This window comes from Myotis myotis, unplaced genomic scaffold (assembly GCF_014108235.1).
Source record: "Myotis myotis isolate mMyoMyo1 unplaced genomic scaffold, mMyoMyo1.p scaffold_m19_p_35, whole genome shotgun sequence".
Classification (NCBI taxonomy): Eukaryota; Metazoa; Chordata; class Mammalia; order Chiroptera; family Vespertilionidae; genus Myotis; species Myotis myotis.
In genome coordinates, this window is record NW_023416341.1 from 1,725,941 (window position 1) to 1,741,609 (window position 15,669).

Genomic DNA, 15,669 nt, shown 5'->3' on the forward strand with positions numbered 1-15,669 from the left:
GGACATGTATAGTACAACTTGATATTAGGTAGGGTGAGTTCTCCAACTTTGTTCTTCTTTCTCAAGATTGCTGTGGCTATTGGGGGTCTTTTGTGGTTCCATATCAACTTTTGGAATATTTGTTCTAGTTCTGTGAAATACGCCATTGGTATCTTTTTTCCCCCCCAGAAAGGAAGGGAGAGGGAGAGGGAGAGAGAGACAGAAACATCAATGATGAGAAGACGCCATCAATCGGCTGCCTCCTGCATGCCCCCTATTGGGGATCAAGTCTACAACCAGGGCATGTGCCCTTGATCAGAATCGAACCCGGGACCCTTCAGTTCACAGACCGTCACTCTATCCACTGAGCCAAATTGGCCAGGGCACACCATTAGTATCTTGATAGGAATTGCATTGAATCTATAGATTGCTTTGGGTAGTAGGGACATTTTAATGATGTTAATTCTTCCTATCCATGAGCATTGTATATGTTTCCACTTATTTGTATTTTCTTCAATTTTTTCTTCAGTGTCTTATAATTTTCAGAGTGCAGGTCTTTTACATCCTTGGTTAAATTTATTCCTGGATTGGTCCCTTTTTTTGTCAGTTGTAAATGCAATTATTTTCTTGGTTTCTCTTTCTAATAGCTCATTATTGGTGTATAAAAATGCAACTGATCCCTGGCCAGTATTGCTAAGAGGTTAGAGAATTGACCTGTGGATTGAAGGGTTTCAGGTTCGATTCCTGGTCAAGGGCACGTTCCTGGGTTGAATGTTCATCCCTGGCCCCAGTCAGGGGCGAGTGTGGGAGGCAACCAATTGATATCTCTCTCTCTCTGTCTCTCTCTCTCTCTCTTTCTCTCTCTCTCCCCTCCCCTGCCTCCCTTCCACTCTTTAAAAATCAATGGGAAAGATATCCTCAGGTTAGGATTAACAAAATTTAAAAAGCAACTGATTTCTGGATATTTATTTTTTTATCCTGTTACTTTACCTAATCCATTTATCAGTCCTAGTTGTCTTTTGTTGGAATCTTTATGGTTCTCTATATATACAGCATCTTTTTATCTTAGAATAGTGACAGTTTTACTTCTTCCTTTCCTATTTGGTTGCTTTTTATTTCTTTTTCTTGTCTGATTATTGTGGCTAGGACTTCGGTGCTATGTTGAATAAGAGTGTGAAAGCAGACATCTGTATCTTGTTCCGGATCTTAAGGGAAAGGCTTTTAGTTTTTGCCCCTGAGTACGATGTTAACTGTGGATTTGTCATATATGGCCTTTAATATGTTGAGGTATGTCCCTTCTAGTCCCACTTTGCTGAGTTTTTAATCATAAATTAGGGGCCCAGTGCATGAATTTGTGCACGGGTGGGGTCCCTCGGCCTAGCCAGCGATCGGGCCCATTGTGGCATCTCCCCCAGTCCTGATTAGGGCGATTGGGCCGGCCAGGGGAGTGGGGGGGAAGGGGCCGCGGGAGGTTGGCTGTGGGAGTGCACTGACCACCAGGGGGCAGCTCCTGAATTAATTGAGTGTCTTCCCCTGGTGGTCAGTGCACGTCATAGCGACTGGTCGACCAGTCGTTCTGGTCGACATGGTTGCTTAAGCTTTTATATATGTAGATGGGTGCTGGATGTTATCAAATGCTTTTCTGCACCTATTGATATCGTCATGAGGTTTCTATCCTTCATTTTGTTTATGTGATGTATCACATTAATTGCTTGTGGCTATTGTACCAGCCTTGCATCCCGGGTATAAATCCCACTTGGCCATGGTGTGTGACCTTTTTGATGTATTGCTGGGTCTGGTTTGCTAATATTTTGTGAGGAGCTTAGCATCCATGTTCATTCGGGATATTGGCCTATAATTTTCTCTCTTTGTGGAGTCTTTATCTGGTTTGTAAATTAGGATGGTTCTGGGCTGGTACAATGAGCTTGGGAGCCTTCTGCCTCCTGGATGCGTCGGAATGGTTTGAGAGGACAGGTGCTCGCTCTTGAGTGTTCGGTGAAGTTACCTGTGAGGCCATCTGGTCCAGGGCTTGCTTGTTGGGAGTTCTGAGCACGGCTTCAACTTCATTAGTTGTAACCGGGTGAAAACTGTGATAAGCCCTTCGAGGTAGGGGAAGCCCCACCCTTACCCCACCCCCAGAGGCCTGCGTGGGGAACTGGAGGGCTGCCTTGGGCCTATGCCAGCTTACGTGCTGTGACGGGAGTGAGCTGGTTGTGGGGAAGGCCGGATGCTCGGGATAACAAAGGGGGTTCGTGGATGGTTGGTGGAGGCAAAGAAAAGGAGCATCAAGACCCTCACCCAGCCCTGTGGTCTCGCCTCCAACAACACTCCTACTCCCCCATCTCTGCCCTCCGGCCATTCTGAACTAGGGACGTTTCCAGGATATGCCACCGCCCGAGGCCTTGGCCCATGCTGGTCCCTCCACCTGGAATACCCTCCCCAAGTTGCCCATGAAGCAAACACATTTTTTCCAAGTCTCAGCTCAGATCACGCCCCACCCATTCCCACCCCGGGCAGACGCAGGTGCTGCTCCCGCAGGACTCACCTGCTGGTACACGGAGGTCAGCCCCCCGTGCTACGCTCATGGAGGGTTGAGTCTCTCTCCCAGATGCAAACTCCAGGAGGCCAAGGGTCGAGATGTTTGTTTTTCCTTTGCCCACCCCCCTGCCCCCCTCCCCCAAGCCTAGTACAGTGCCTGGTGCCCAGCAGGCCTTCAATGAATGTCAGTTGAGTAAATGAATAAAAGATGAAAAAAGAAAATAATAATTAGGCCCTCCGTCCAGGATAGCTGGCGTGAGGTGAGCACAAGCCAAATCGACTCTCTGCCATGAGGGCACCGCTACTTTTTCTTTCCTCTTCTTTCCTCCCGCCCCCCCTCATCCCCGCCCCCTTGCTATATGGCTACATTTCCCACACGTTGTGATCTACGGAACGTGCTACGATTTCTTGAATTCAGCTCTTTTCTTTGAGGGCTCCCTCTGTCACGTACACACCTCAAATAGGGGGCGGTTATGTCCCTACCAAAGGCGCAGCGTTCCGGTCTCATCAGACAGAGGATTTGTCTGGGGCGTGAAGAACAGGATTAGACAGACAGGCTTTCCATTTACACCGGGCGCTTCAGGCACAGCCGTCTCACCGCCAGGCCGCCACTGTCGGTCAGGCGCCTGAGTTATAGCTCACCGGCTCCCTCATCCCCTCCTGCGCCTCCCGCTTAACCCCTGGTGACCTGGAGCTGTGGAAATAACCCTGGGCACCCGGCCACCTAATCCATGGCTTTTGCGTGGAGTCCTCCATCTCCACCTCCCGGAGTTATAGGATGCCACTGCCCTTCTTCCTGAAACCCTCAAAATCCCCGGCTCTGCAGCATTTGCCGCGACCTCTGCCCACCCCACACTCGCGTCTGAGCTTTTGGCTGAGTTTGCTGACCCAGCTTCCTGCTGGGCATGGCCGTGTGGCTGTCTCAAAGGGGAAACACTGAAGCAGATGAGGACCCGCCATGCCAAGCAGGATCCCTTTATACCCCTGCGAACATCACCGCCGCCGCCCATTCTCACAAGCACCTCCCTCTCCCTCGTGCCACTCCCCTCTCCCCCCATCGCAAGCTTGGGACGTTCAGCTCCTGAATTCCTCTCAAGCTCCTCCAGGAGCCCCGGGATGGCTGTTTCTGGTCACTGCGCTAACCCAGTGCTACTGGCAGGGCGCCTGGCACACGGCAGACCTGGATGAACACGTGCTGCCTGAGTGGGGAAGTGAGCCAACAGTCCCACTGACAAATGGCAACGCTGACGCTCAGAGAAGGGGAGCGATTGGCCCACGGTCATCGGACGGACAGCCAGGACTGGGCCCGAGGGCGGCTCCGTGCCCCCCGTGCCCCGCTCCGAGCACAGGGCGGTGCCCTTGCTCCCGCCGGGGCCGCGCCTTACCTGAGAGCACCGTGAACACGGCCGCGAAGGCATTGAGCTTGAGCCCGTCGATGACGCTGCTGGAGTGGAAGAGCTCGAGACACATGAGGCTGAAGCCGACCACCAGCAGGAGGATGTAGAGCACCTCGGAGACCACCGACAGCCACAGGACCCCTGCGCGACAGAGCAGAGGCCGTCAGAGGAGGGCGCAGGGCGGCCGCTGCGTGCCCACCCACCGCGCCCTCGGTCAGGGCATCGGGCCGTTTGGCACAGACCTCAGCTGGAGGCTGTCCTGCTTAGGGTAAGACCGCCATGGCCACACATCCTCCTCGCGGACTGGCTCAGGACCCGAGCCCATGCCAGTCGGCCCGTGGCACTCTGCGTGGCGGCACTTGTGCAGATGGCATGTGACCAATGAGGGGGCCCATTCAGAGGGGAGGGGGGAGCTTCAATCCTGTAACAATACCCGAGCCTCTCGTCCTCTGCCCACCTGTCGGATGACGGCCGCGGGAGCCATCCTCGGCCAGGCGGGTGGGATGAAGCTGACACTGTGTTACTGAGCACAGCGACAGAAAGGTGACCTCCCTGGACCAGCAGCCACCAGCCCTGGGGCTTCCCTGTGGTTCAGCCGGTCAGTGTGACGTTCCCTTATCTGCAGCTATGAGCATCCCAACTCATGCACACATTGCACCTGCCCTCAAGGGGCACCTTCATTTTCACCTGCCCTGCACCCTCCTCACTGTTTTCTCTAAACCACCACTGCTGCTCCCGCAGCACCAACCTCACTGTTCTCCCCGGGAGCTGCAGGGTCTGCTGTGGGTCCCCCTTTCTGGGCACAGCTGATTGGCCCAATGTGATCACATGACTGAGAGTTGGCCCATCAAAGCCCTTCTCTAGGAACTGAGCCTGGAAACACCGAAGTAGACGGGAGGAAAGGCTCTGACAGCCTGAGCGCCTGGTTCCCGCCGGTCCTGAAGGCAGACGCACTCCTGTCCTTCCGGTGGTTTGGCTGTTCCGAGCTACGGTGCAGTCCCTGAGGCAGCACAGCTCTCTTCCCCGAAATTGGTCCAAACTGAGTTCCCATCATCTGCCTCTTAGTTTAGGGGCATCTTCTGTTTCGCCCGCCCCACATGCCCCCTGCTTCCCACATGCTTTTCAACTGGGGAGTCCCTTCCCTCTCTCTGCCTATGCAGCTCAGTTGCAGCTGACCCACAGCTGGGCTCCATGTTTGGGCACACGAATCATACATGGCCCCTAGTCATTGGTTCAGGAATGGTCCTCTCTATGCCGCAGTTTTTTCACCTATAACATGAGGATAATAATAGCACCTATTCATACATCGCTGTGCTGTGAGGATTCAATCGCACAGCAGTGTAACGAGCTCGTGCGTAGCACACAGTGAGAGCCGGCTGGCTGCGTGTGTGCTATTGCAGCTGTGTGGCCGGAGCACAGTGGGGACCGGGGCTCTTGAATGAGGTCAAGGCTACAGACAAGGTCAAGACGGAGAAATAAAACCGTGGGAGCAGATAAGATTCTGAGGAAAAGGGTAGAAAGTAGAAGATGGAACACATCCGTGTCACTTGCCTTCCAAACCACACTAAGTACATGGTGTGAGCAAGACGCATACTTCAGAGAAAGGACGGTGGGCCAGGCTTGCCCAGCCAGGGATGGACACATGACTCAAGTCAGTTCAACAAAACTTCCGCTGGAACCACTGGGGAAGAAACTGCTTTCCTCCACTGGTTGTGAGGCTGGGAAGATGTAAGCTTAGAATTGACCAGGCCACCAATTGGCAGATGTCGAAGAAGGTAGAGCCAAGAGATGAAGGAAGATCGTGTTCTATAACGTTGTTCGAGCCCCTAGATCCAGCCAAGCCTGAAGCTGCCAGTCATCTGTTCTTTCAATTTGAGGTAGAATTCTGTCACTTACAACTAAGAGTCCTGATCTTCAGCTTTTCTGTTCTCTGGCACTTTCAAATGTGTGTGTGTGTGTTTTTTTCCTATCTCTGTGCCTTTTGCACTAGTTGTTCCTTCACCTGGAATATCCTAGGGACAGCCAACATATGTGGAGCCAGCAAACAGCAATTGCAGCGTCCCTGTCTGCTCCCCGAGGAAGAAGGCCGGTTCTCAAACACCAACTACCATCCCCAGCACAGCGGGGCTCTGAGAGCTTTGAAGAACTTGTTCTTTTTCCCCCTCTTTTTTGTTGTTGCTATAAAAACATCACATCTCCTGGGCATCCCTGGATTTCTGTAAGAGAATAATGTGCACTTGGCAGCTGGGATGTTGTTAAAACACCCCCTGGCACCGCACACTGCAGCCTCCAGGCCCATCACTGGCCCAAGGCCCGCCAGGCAGCAGGGAGGGAGGCAGACGTAGGGCGAGGTGGGCTGTCTCCCTCCCAGCAGCCTTCACCTCCGGGCGGTTGCTGTCCCGCGGTGGGCGGAGGCTGCCCCTCACCAGGGCCGCTCCCTGACTCAGCCGCCTCCCCTGCACCGCCCCACGCCCCAGGCGCTGCTCTCATCTGCCCAGGTGGGCCCTGGGCCAGGCCTCCCCACGCACAGCAGGGCCCCGCTCTGCTCTTTCAAACGGGATGGGCGATGGGAAGGTGGGGGGCTGGGGAGCTCGGAAAGTGTCTGGCTGGGGTTACGCTTCTTATTCCGCCAGATTCGTTTCCTTGTCTGCCCGCTGGGCTCAGAGCATCTGTCTGAGAGCTTCCATCCACCCAGACCAAGGACACTGGTAACAATAAGCATTGCTATTGTTACTACGCTGATAGCAACAACAGTCACAAGAAGGGCTCCCATTACCAGGCGTCATCATTGCCAAGCCAGCCTGGACCAGGTGCTCCACCCGCCCGCCCGCACCTCTCGTCCGAGTTCCTCTCTTGGAGGATGGTCCTTGGGCAACTGGAGTCTGTGTCCACCTTCATTCAGAAAGTCTCTGCAAACTTACATTTCCCTCCAGCCCCCGCCCACCAGAGGCCAACCCTCAGCTCTGCCTGTGCCTCTGGCTGTGACAACCCTGGGATGTGACCCAGACTGCAGACCCTCCCCTTGTCCCTTCCCCCCCGCCAGGGGACAAGGCTACAGCTGTCTCCCCGGTCCTGCTGACATTGTCCCCTTACTTGCCTCCCTCCCTTCCCTGTCCTGCTTCCCAATTGCCTTACACTCTCCTGGGTCATTTTCCTTATGAAAGACCTGCCTGAATCCTCACCTTAGGTTCTACTTCTGGGGAATCAGACCTGAGACACTAACATTCACAGGCATTATCACCCCAATCCTCCCAACAACCTTGCAAGGTCGCGAGGTAGCACCCATTTTAAGATGAACAAACTTAGGTCCAGAGGGATTAAGCAACTGGTCTGCACAGCAAGATAATGGTACAGACTGGATTCGAACCCAGGCCCCTCTGAGTCCAGGAGCCATCACAGGTAGAGAGCTGAGCTGGCAGGATGGAGTGGCCACTTTGTAATCACCATTCTCCAAGCCTGGGCTGGCCTCAGGGGCCCGTCGGGGTGGGGCGAAGCGTTCCCCAGCCACGGCTCTCATCTGTCTGCTCTCAGCATCACAGACAACACCCAGCCTGGGATCCCTGCAAGAGGCTGGCCACCGAGTGGGGGTGGCACTCAGACGGACATGGGGCACAGGCAGGACACAGGCACTCTTCGCGCACTTGCTGGGACCGTCCACTGGGCGGGAGCTGGAGGTGTGGGAGGTGTGGGAGGTGTGGGAGGTGTGGGAGGTGTGGGAGGTGTGGGAGAGGATGAGATGCCTGTGAAAAGCATGTGGAGCAAAAGAGAGGGAGGGGGGTCCACGGAGCATCAATAATCCAAGGAGGGGCAGTGACACCGTGGCGTCCCCCACCCCTGGCCACAGCACTTCACCAAGCACATTGCCACCTGCCAATACCTGAGGGCTTGCCAGCCTCCTGAGCCCACCCCCACCTCCACCCACCTTTGCACCAGGCTGGGCACCCCCGCCCATCACCCCCCTCCAATGCCTGGCGAGCGGGTGAGTACTGCCCCTTGGGCAGCGCTGGGAGGGAGGTGCTATCTACATGGCCTTAAGTGTGTTAAACCACAGCGTTAAACTATCTGAATCAAAGAGTGAATTTTTAAATTATTAACACCTCAATCAAGAGTCTCTATTTGATGCGAATGTGTCCTTAACACCTTTCCCACACTTGTTAATTGTTTAAAACAAGGAGAGAGCTCAGAAGCCTCAGCAGTTTCTAGGCAGACTGCAGATTTGGAGAACATCTGACAGTTACTTCTGAGCTGATGATCCCCCCTCCCCACCCCCTACCCCACCCCACGGCTCCCAGCTCCCCCGTGGTCTCGAGCCACTTCTCTGCCAGTGGCTCCTCCTCCTGCCAGGACCTCCGCCCCGAGGTCCACAGCTCCAGGCCCTGGAACACTGTCCCGCCCTGTGCCCCCTCCTGCCCAAGGCTGTGGCGGCTCCCCTCTGTCCAGCCTTGGGGGGCTCATCTCTGAGCCCTGCCCGCCTCTGTGAGTCCTGTCATTACAGTGCCCTCGTTCGAACCATTGGGGGAAACGGCTCCCTTCAGAGACCGTCCCTGACACACCATTTTCACGGCGAAGGATCTAAGGAGAGTAGGGGCCTAAGCCAGGGTCTCCACGTGGCTGCCTGACCACGGCAGCAGCGCTGGGGAACTTCGGATGCAAATTCTCGGGCCTCACCCCAGACTCACTGAGTCAGACACTCTGAGAGGGGCCCTCTGCACTTTCACGAGCCCCCGTGACGCTGATGCACACCCCAACGTGAGCACCACTGATCCAAACAAAGTCCCCGTTAAACACACGGATGAGAGAGGGAGTTGACCTGGGGGAAATGCGAGACGCTGGGTATGGTGCCTGGTGAATAGAGACCAGATGGTGGGAAGGGACACGGTTGTGTGGGCCTGGCTACGATGAAGGCTCGCTCTTGTTCGTGCCATGCAACGCCAAGGAGGCCGCGGGACAGTGGGCACAGCCTCGGTGGGGCCCGCAGGGCTTGCCCTGGAGATGCAGGAAAGGCTCACCCATCACGGGCTGACTGCTGCCAGCCTCGGAAGCCTGCACTAACGGCTGGATCTGCGGCTGAGAACGGAGCAGAAGCGAAATGATTTCTCATCAGGTGCGGGCCTGTGGGGTGACAGCTAATCCTGTTAGCTGCGCTCTTTGCCTTTTTACAGAACAGCTTTGTGACTCTGATGCTGACCCTCCACGGATGGAACCGATGGGTTTGCAGGAACGATTTCCCTTCGATTTCCCTGGCCGGGTCCTGCCCTCGCTAAGACAGCCCAGAGCCAGCGCTCTGGCCATCGGGAGGTCCCACGTGAGAAGCTTGTCTGGGATGCGTGACCTCGGCTGGGGCCTCGCCCTCTGTCTCTCGGCTTCTCACTTGGAAACTGGGCTAACAGACTTGTCACGAGCATTCAGTGGACAAGAGCTATCAGTCATGTGAGCCTGACACTGGGAAAATATTCAAGGAAGCTAAGTATTACTGCCACTTTCTAATAAGTATGATTATTAGCAACTATAATAATTGTAAGAGGCCGTGAGGCATCGGGGTGCAGAGGACGCCCTGGCCCGGCCGTGGCTGCCTCGCTCTGTCCGTCACTCGCTGGGAGCCGGGGCAAGGGCGATGCTCCCGCTGAACCTGTTTCCTCGCTTGTAAACGGGGATGCGGTGCCCACTTCCTGGGACTGTTGTGAGGATCAATTGAGTCCACTGATGGGTAAAGCTCTTAGGGCAGAGCCTGGCACAGAGCCAATGCGACAGAAGCGTTAGCTGGCACAATTACTGCGTCGTTGTTATTCCCACGGAACGTAGCGGAGGAGGCAGCCCAAGACAAGCACGTCTCAGCTGCTGGACAAATGGAACCCTCACAGGAGCAGAGGGAGTTGTTGCAAAACTGGATGAAATCTCCAGACACAACGACATTTCAAGAGAAAACATGCCGCCCCGCCCCCGCCCCGAAGCCCATCAGTTTAATATGTCAAATCAATAAGTCGTGGCAGGTGGCCGCGGGCTGTGGGCGCGGTGACACGCTCCCTGAATCCCAGCATGTGAAATCGTGTAAATGACGCGGCCGGACTCTGAGGGTGGCAGCTGCTGTTTGTGAAATGTCAACACTGGGGCTCAGAGGCAGGGCTGCAGGGGGCGGGAGGAGGAGGCCAGAGGCCTCGGAGACCCGCAGGGAGGGACTTTGGGGTCACTGAGCCCCAGTCCCCCACCTGCAGATTTTGAGAAGTTAGCCCGGAGAGGAGTGAGGGCGTGCCTATCACAGAGCAGGTGGGAGCAAGCAGGGTGGGGAGCAGGTCTCCCACCTCCCGGCTGCTTGACGTAGCGTGACTGGGAGCGGGTGACCTTCAGGGGCTCGGGACAGAGGCGTGGGCAAAGGGCTGCCTGGGGGAGGAGCTGCACCGCACGTCCGCAGCCCGAGTTCCAGCCCGTCCCGTGCCTCAGTTTCCCTCCCAGTAGGACAAGTAGATTCCCAAACAAGCTGCCGACAGGCTGAATCCAGCCCTCAAAATGTCTTGTTTGGCCCACACGGTATTTTAAAAATATCTGAATTCATTACCAACATTTAAAAATAGGAGACTTCACATAAAAATACAGATTTCTGGATTCGTTTGCAAAACGGGTGGTTGCAGCATCCACACACGATGACTGTGGGGCTGCGCTGGGGCTGCCACACAGACCACCTGCCCCCCGCCCTCTCCTGGTTCCTGCCTGGCTCTCGTGAGCACCGACCTTACCATCCCCACAGATGAGTCTACCTGAGACTCCAGGGTATTCCGATCCCTGGCACTGCGGCGATGCAGCATTTAAGACCCTGTAGGGCCCTCCCTCTGTCTACATGTAAGTGAACTATCCAGCCGACTCCCGGGTGTGCAGCTGGCTCAACCCCCACGCCACCCCACACAGGAGGGGCCCGCTTTCAAAGAGTCAGATCAGAAGGAAAGACATTCAGCTCCAAAAATATGCCCAGGCTGACTTAGCTGAGCCAAGCGCAGGGGTGTGAGAGCTACTCCTGAGTCGTCTTGGCCGTCCCAGCCCCACATCCTTCCCATGAGCGCCGGAGGGGCCTGGGGGGAGCCCAGGTCACTGGAACCCCCCTTCAATGTGGAGGTCACGTGGAGGCCCCCAGGGACCACACTCGTGGGACGTGTGAAAACAGTGGGAATGGGCACATTGCAATGCCCATCAGTGCTGCTCTGGGGGGACTTTCCTAGAGCCAGAGCCTCGCCACTCACAGCAGGTCCACCGACCAGCAGCAGCAGCAACCCCTGAGAGCCGAACCCAGACCCACGGACTCAAGCTCTGCCTTTTAACCAGCTCCCCAGTCGATCCGGATGCACGGCCAGCTGTGGAGAGCACGCCCTAGACCAGCGGTTCTCAACCTGTGGGTCGCAAACCCTTTGGCGGTCGAACGACCCTTTCACAGGGGTCGCCTAAGACCATCCTGCATATCAGATATTTACATGACGATTCCTAACAGTAGCAACATTACAGTTATGAAGTAGCCACGAAAATAATTTTATGGTTGGGTCACATGAGGAACTGTATTTAAAGGGCCAGAAGGTTGAGAACCCCTGCCCTAGAGGGTGAAGTTCAAGGGCCTTTGTGTGGCTTTCCATGCCCTTGACATGCCCAGTCGCCCTGTCCACCTGCGCCCCAGCACCGGCTGCTTGTTGAACACCCCACACCCCCCTGTGCCTCCAGCAGGCCCAGCCCTGGGAGTGCAGTCCCTTCTGGGGCAGCTGAATAATCGCCTGCAAAGGTGCCCATGCCCATCCCCAGAACGTCCACATCCAAAAGTCTCTGCCACGGCAAAGGGGCTCGCAGGTATGACTGTGACCTTGAGATAGAGTCGTCATCCTGGATTCTTCGATGGACTCGGTGTAATCACAAGGTCCTTCTGAGAGGGAGGCCGGAAGGTCAGAGTCAGGGATAGGAGAGGTGACGACGGAAGCGGAGGTCAGAGCGGCCTGGGATGAGCCCAGGGATGCAGGCGGCCTCTAGAAGCTGGCAAAGGCGAGGACACAGGCTCTCCCGGAGCCTCCAGAAAGGGGGGCACTCCTGCCTGCCCCCTGATGTTAGCCCCATCAGACTCCTTTCCGAATTCCGATCCCCCGAACTGTGAGGCGATAAATCCGTGTCGTGTTAAGTCACGTTGGTGCTAATTTGTCTCAGCAGCAATAAAAAACGAATACACCGTCTTTCTTCACTCAAGATCGCCTCCTCCAGGAAGCCTCCCCTGACCACCCCAGCCCCTGCCGTGGCCCAAGACAGACCTCACCAAAGAGGGAAGCTTCTCCCCCACTTCCCGGGAGACGCCCACTGAGGTGGACGAGCCTGGACTTGGGGTCAAGGGGCCTGGATTTGACTGGACTCGTCGCTACTCTCTCTGCGGGTCAGACTCTTTGGCTATAAAATGAAGTCAACACGGCCAATCTCACATGTTTTCTGGGAAAGTTAAATGAGATCATGGCTGCAGCCCCCCCAGGGTAGGCCCTGGACATGGACCCTCTGTATATGTTGGTGTAGCAGGCTGGCATGCTGGGCCCAGAAATTCGAGCCCTTCTCCTTCGTCCTCACGAAGGACCCAGCCAGTTTACCATCAGAATAGATCTGATGACACCTTATTGCCCCAGCGTTCCACACGGCTCCAGTCCCTGTCAATTTAGAAGTGTCTCCGGCAGTCATGCCCTTTAGAAATGGCTTCGCGGAACCCGGGGACAGTCGCTGAGCCTTTGAGATGTGCCATGGGGACCTTGGCCGTCAGCATCACCCTACAGTGACCTTTCTCTCTTCAGGCCGGGGCCTGGGAGGAGGCTGGTGGGGTGGGGGGAGAAGAACACAGACGCCCAAGGTTGAGCTCTGTTCCCACCTCAACCCCATCATCCGGGAGAGTCCTCGGGCCTCTCTGGGCCTCCCTTCCCGTCTCCCTTCCCCAGCTTGCTGCGCAGCAAAGGAAACAGGACAGGGAGGTCGGAAGTTGCAAACTGGGCTGAAAACACATTTTTGAGGGTTTTTTTTGTTCAGTTTTCTGGTTTGTGTATGTTTGTTTGCTTTCTTTCTGTCTCTGCCTCTCTCTGTGTGTCTCTCTGCTTCTCTATCTTCTCTTTCTCCCTGGGTAGAGGTAGTATTTTTAAAATTTTTGAATGAGATGCCAACATTTAAAAATGGGAAAAATCACATGAAAGTCTAGATTATTTTGCAAATCTGGCAGGCGGGCCACATGCCCACATGGAGACAAAGGCTGGAGTCGATTGCCCCAGCCGGCTTGGCTTAGTGGATAGAGCGTCAGCCTGCAGACTGAAGGGTCCCAGGTTCGATTCCGGCCAAGGGCACATGCCTGGGTTGCAGCTCAATCCCCAGTGCGGGGTGTGCAGGAGGCAGCCGATCAATGATTCTCTCTCATCATTGATGTTTCTATCTCTCTCTCCTTCTCTCTTCCTCTCTGAAATCAATAAAGAAATATTTTTTAAAAAAGGCTGGAGCTGAGGGTGCTGCTCCCTGCGGGTGGGCAGGTGCTGTCCAGTTTCCCCAGGCCCCACCCTTCCCTGTGGCTTCCTCCCTGGAGGCTGAGGGCTACAGTCCATGGACCACCCCAGAGTGCAGCAGGGTCCTGCACAGTGACCGCTGGCAGAAAGCAGTGAGAGGGGACAAAGAGCCGGGTGGGGCGCAGTCAGGGGGCAGCGATGAACAGGGCTCAGGAGTGGCCGGCACGGATGCCAGGAAAGGCATTGCCTCGGAAGGGCCTCCCAGACACCCAGTGGTTCCTACTCCAGCCCCCAGGCCAGAAGAGTGGTCCCCTCCAAAACATGCCTGTGAGCACGGGGGTGCTGGTCACTGCAGGGGAGAGGAGAAGGCACACCTGCCTGCGGTGAGGTGGCATGGTGCCCGGGGGGAAGGGCATGGCTAGGGAGCCAGACCACCGACAGGCAAACCCCAGCTCTGCTGCTGAATTGCTGTGTGGCCTTGGGCCAGTTACTTGACCTCTCTGAGCCTCAGTTTCCTCATCTGCCTCAGAGGGTGGTTGTGAGAATGAATTAAATGAGATATGTAAGGTGGCATAACCCAGGCTGAGCTCATGACAGGCCTTCGTGCAGGCTAGCTGTCTCCATCTAACAGGGGAGAGCACGAGGCTTGTCTGCCTCAGGCCTGACAGAGCCAGGCTGAGCGGGTGTGGGAAGGCCTGTCCAGCTGGGTGACCCGGATTCAACATTTGTCCAGGACCCCGAGACCAGGCATGCTCTTGCCCACTGTTGACTCCGGGGTCCCCTGCGGCCCCAATGGCACTCCGACTTTCCCGCCCCGATCCTGGCCTCTACAGAAACGGTCCCTCCTCCCTGAAACCTGAGGAACAGCAGTCATGGCCCCAAACCGATATCCCAACCCCAGACGCTCTGTCAGCTGCTATGGGGTGCAGGGGAACAGGAACCCCAGGTTTAACCTGAGGGGTGAGACACACCCAGTAACGCCGACCATGCCCCCCAAGCAGAGCCAAGCACCGCGCCGGGCCCTTGCAAATAGAAACGCCGTCCATCTCCACAACCACCCCACGGCTTGCCTGCCCTTATTAGCGCCCGGTTATGAGAGAGGCGCGAAGAGCTTAAGCGCCCAGCCAGGACCCCAGCCACTGAGCGGCACAGCGGCACGACGGGCCAGGGTGGTGAGGGGCTGCGGGCAGGCCCCGCACGCTGGCGGTGAGAACCACGGGCCCCAGGCCTTGGGGGGCGGCTCAGGCTTCGGTGCTGAGGGAGGGAGGAGGGGGGGTAGCAGTTTGGGGGTTCGGCGACCTGGATTCCTTCGGTGACTCACTCACCACCACAATTTCACTGCGGAGGGACCAGGGGAGACCAGAGCGGGTTCTGGAGCTAAACAGAATGGGTGCAGATCCCACCTTCCACCCGCCAGCTGTGTGACTTGGCGAGTTATTTCAATCCTGCTGGGCCTCAGTGTCCGCATCTGTAAAATGGACATCCAGCAATGCCCAGCTCAGGCTGTAGTGAGGAGTCACGACCTGGGGCACAGCCAGGCCTGCAGGTGTGGCCGGTCACCTCCACATTGTGCTGCTCTGCACCGGAACCGGGGGGAGGTGGGGGCTGCGAGGAAAGGCTGCCCCCTCATGCATGTGCAGTGGGGAGGGGAAGGAGGAACCAGAGCGACCCGCGAGCCCTGATGGCTGCACCAGCAAGAGGTTCTGGAGAAGCTGCTGCGTCCAGCGGGTCTTGGAGGACAAGAGGGGTCGCCGAAAGGCAAACCAAACTGGGAGCAGGAGTTAGGACCACACAAGTGGTGGCCACAGAGGCCACGTGGTGAAGGGCCAGAACTGGGCAGAGGGGGCCACGCCATCTTGAGGGCAGTGGGGGGAGGGGGGACATAGGAGCCTCCTGCAGGGGAGTGGTCAGATCTGGGGGCCCCAAAGCTCATGCGGTTCCACGCAGAGGGCGGAGGAAGGAGTGAGCCTGGAGGCAGTGCTGGCTCACGGGGACCACTTGGGGGCCCTGCAGGCAATGGTGGGCTGTGTCCACGGCAGCAGCACGGGAATGAATGGAGCTGACACTCTGCTTCCGTGTCTGGGAGACAACAGGGCGTGCTGGCAACTGCAGCATCTGGAGGGCCCGCGTCCCAGGCAAAGGGTTTCAAAAGAAGCCGGAGAGCCTGGTCTTTATGGGAAACCTCCCCATGTTGAAACATCAGCAATGAATGCTAATGTTTTCAAACACCACGTGAGTCAATTAAGCACAGCTGAGGGGGGTGGGGCCCTCGG

The 15,669-nt window shown here is 56.4% G+C and overlaps 1 protein-coding gene across 4 annotated transcripts in view; it reads right to left on the reverse strand.

The window, feature by feature from the left end:
- The window catches only part of GSG1L (GSG1 like), a 191,451-nt gene that overhangs the window by 81,260 nt on the left and 94,522 nt on the right, over positions 1 to 15,669 (reverse strand). For all 4 annotated transcript variants that reach the window (XM_036303184.1, XM_036303185.1, XM_036303186.1 and 1 more), the window contains one exon: positions 3,903 to 4,055. In XM_036303184.1, the coding sequence (XP_036159077.1) occupies positions 3,903 to 4,055 (153 nt within the window). The remainder of the gene's footprint in view (positions 1 to 3,902; positions 4,056 to 15,669) is intronic.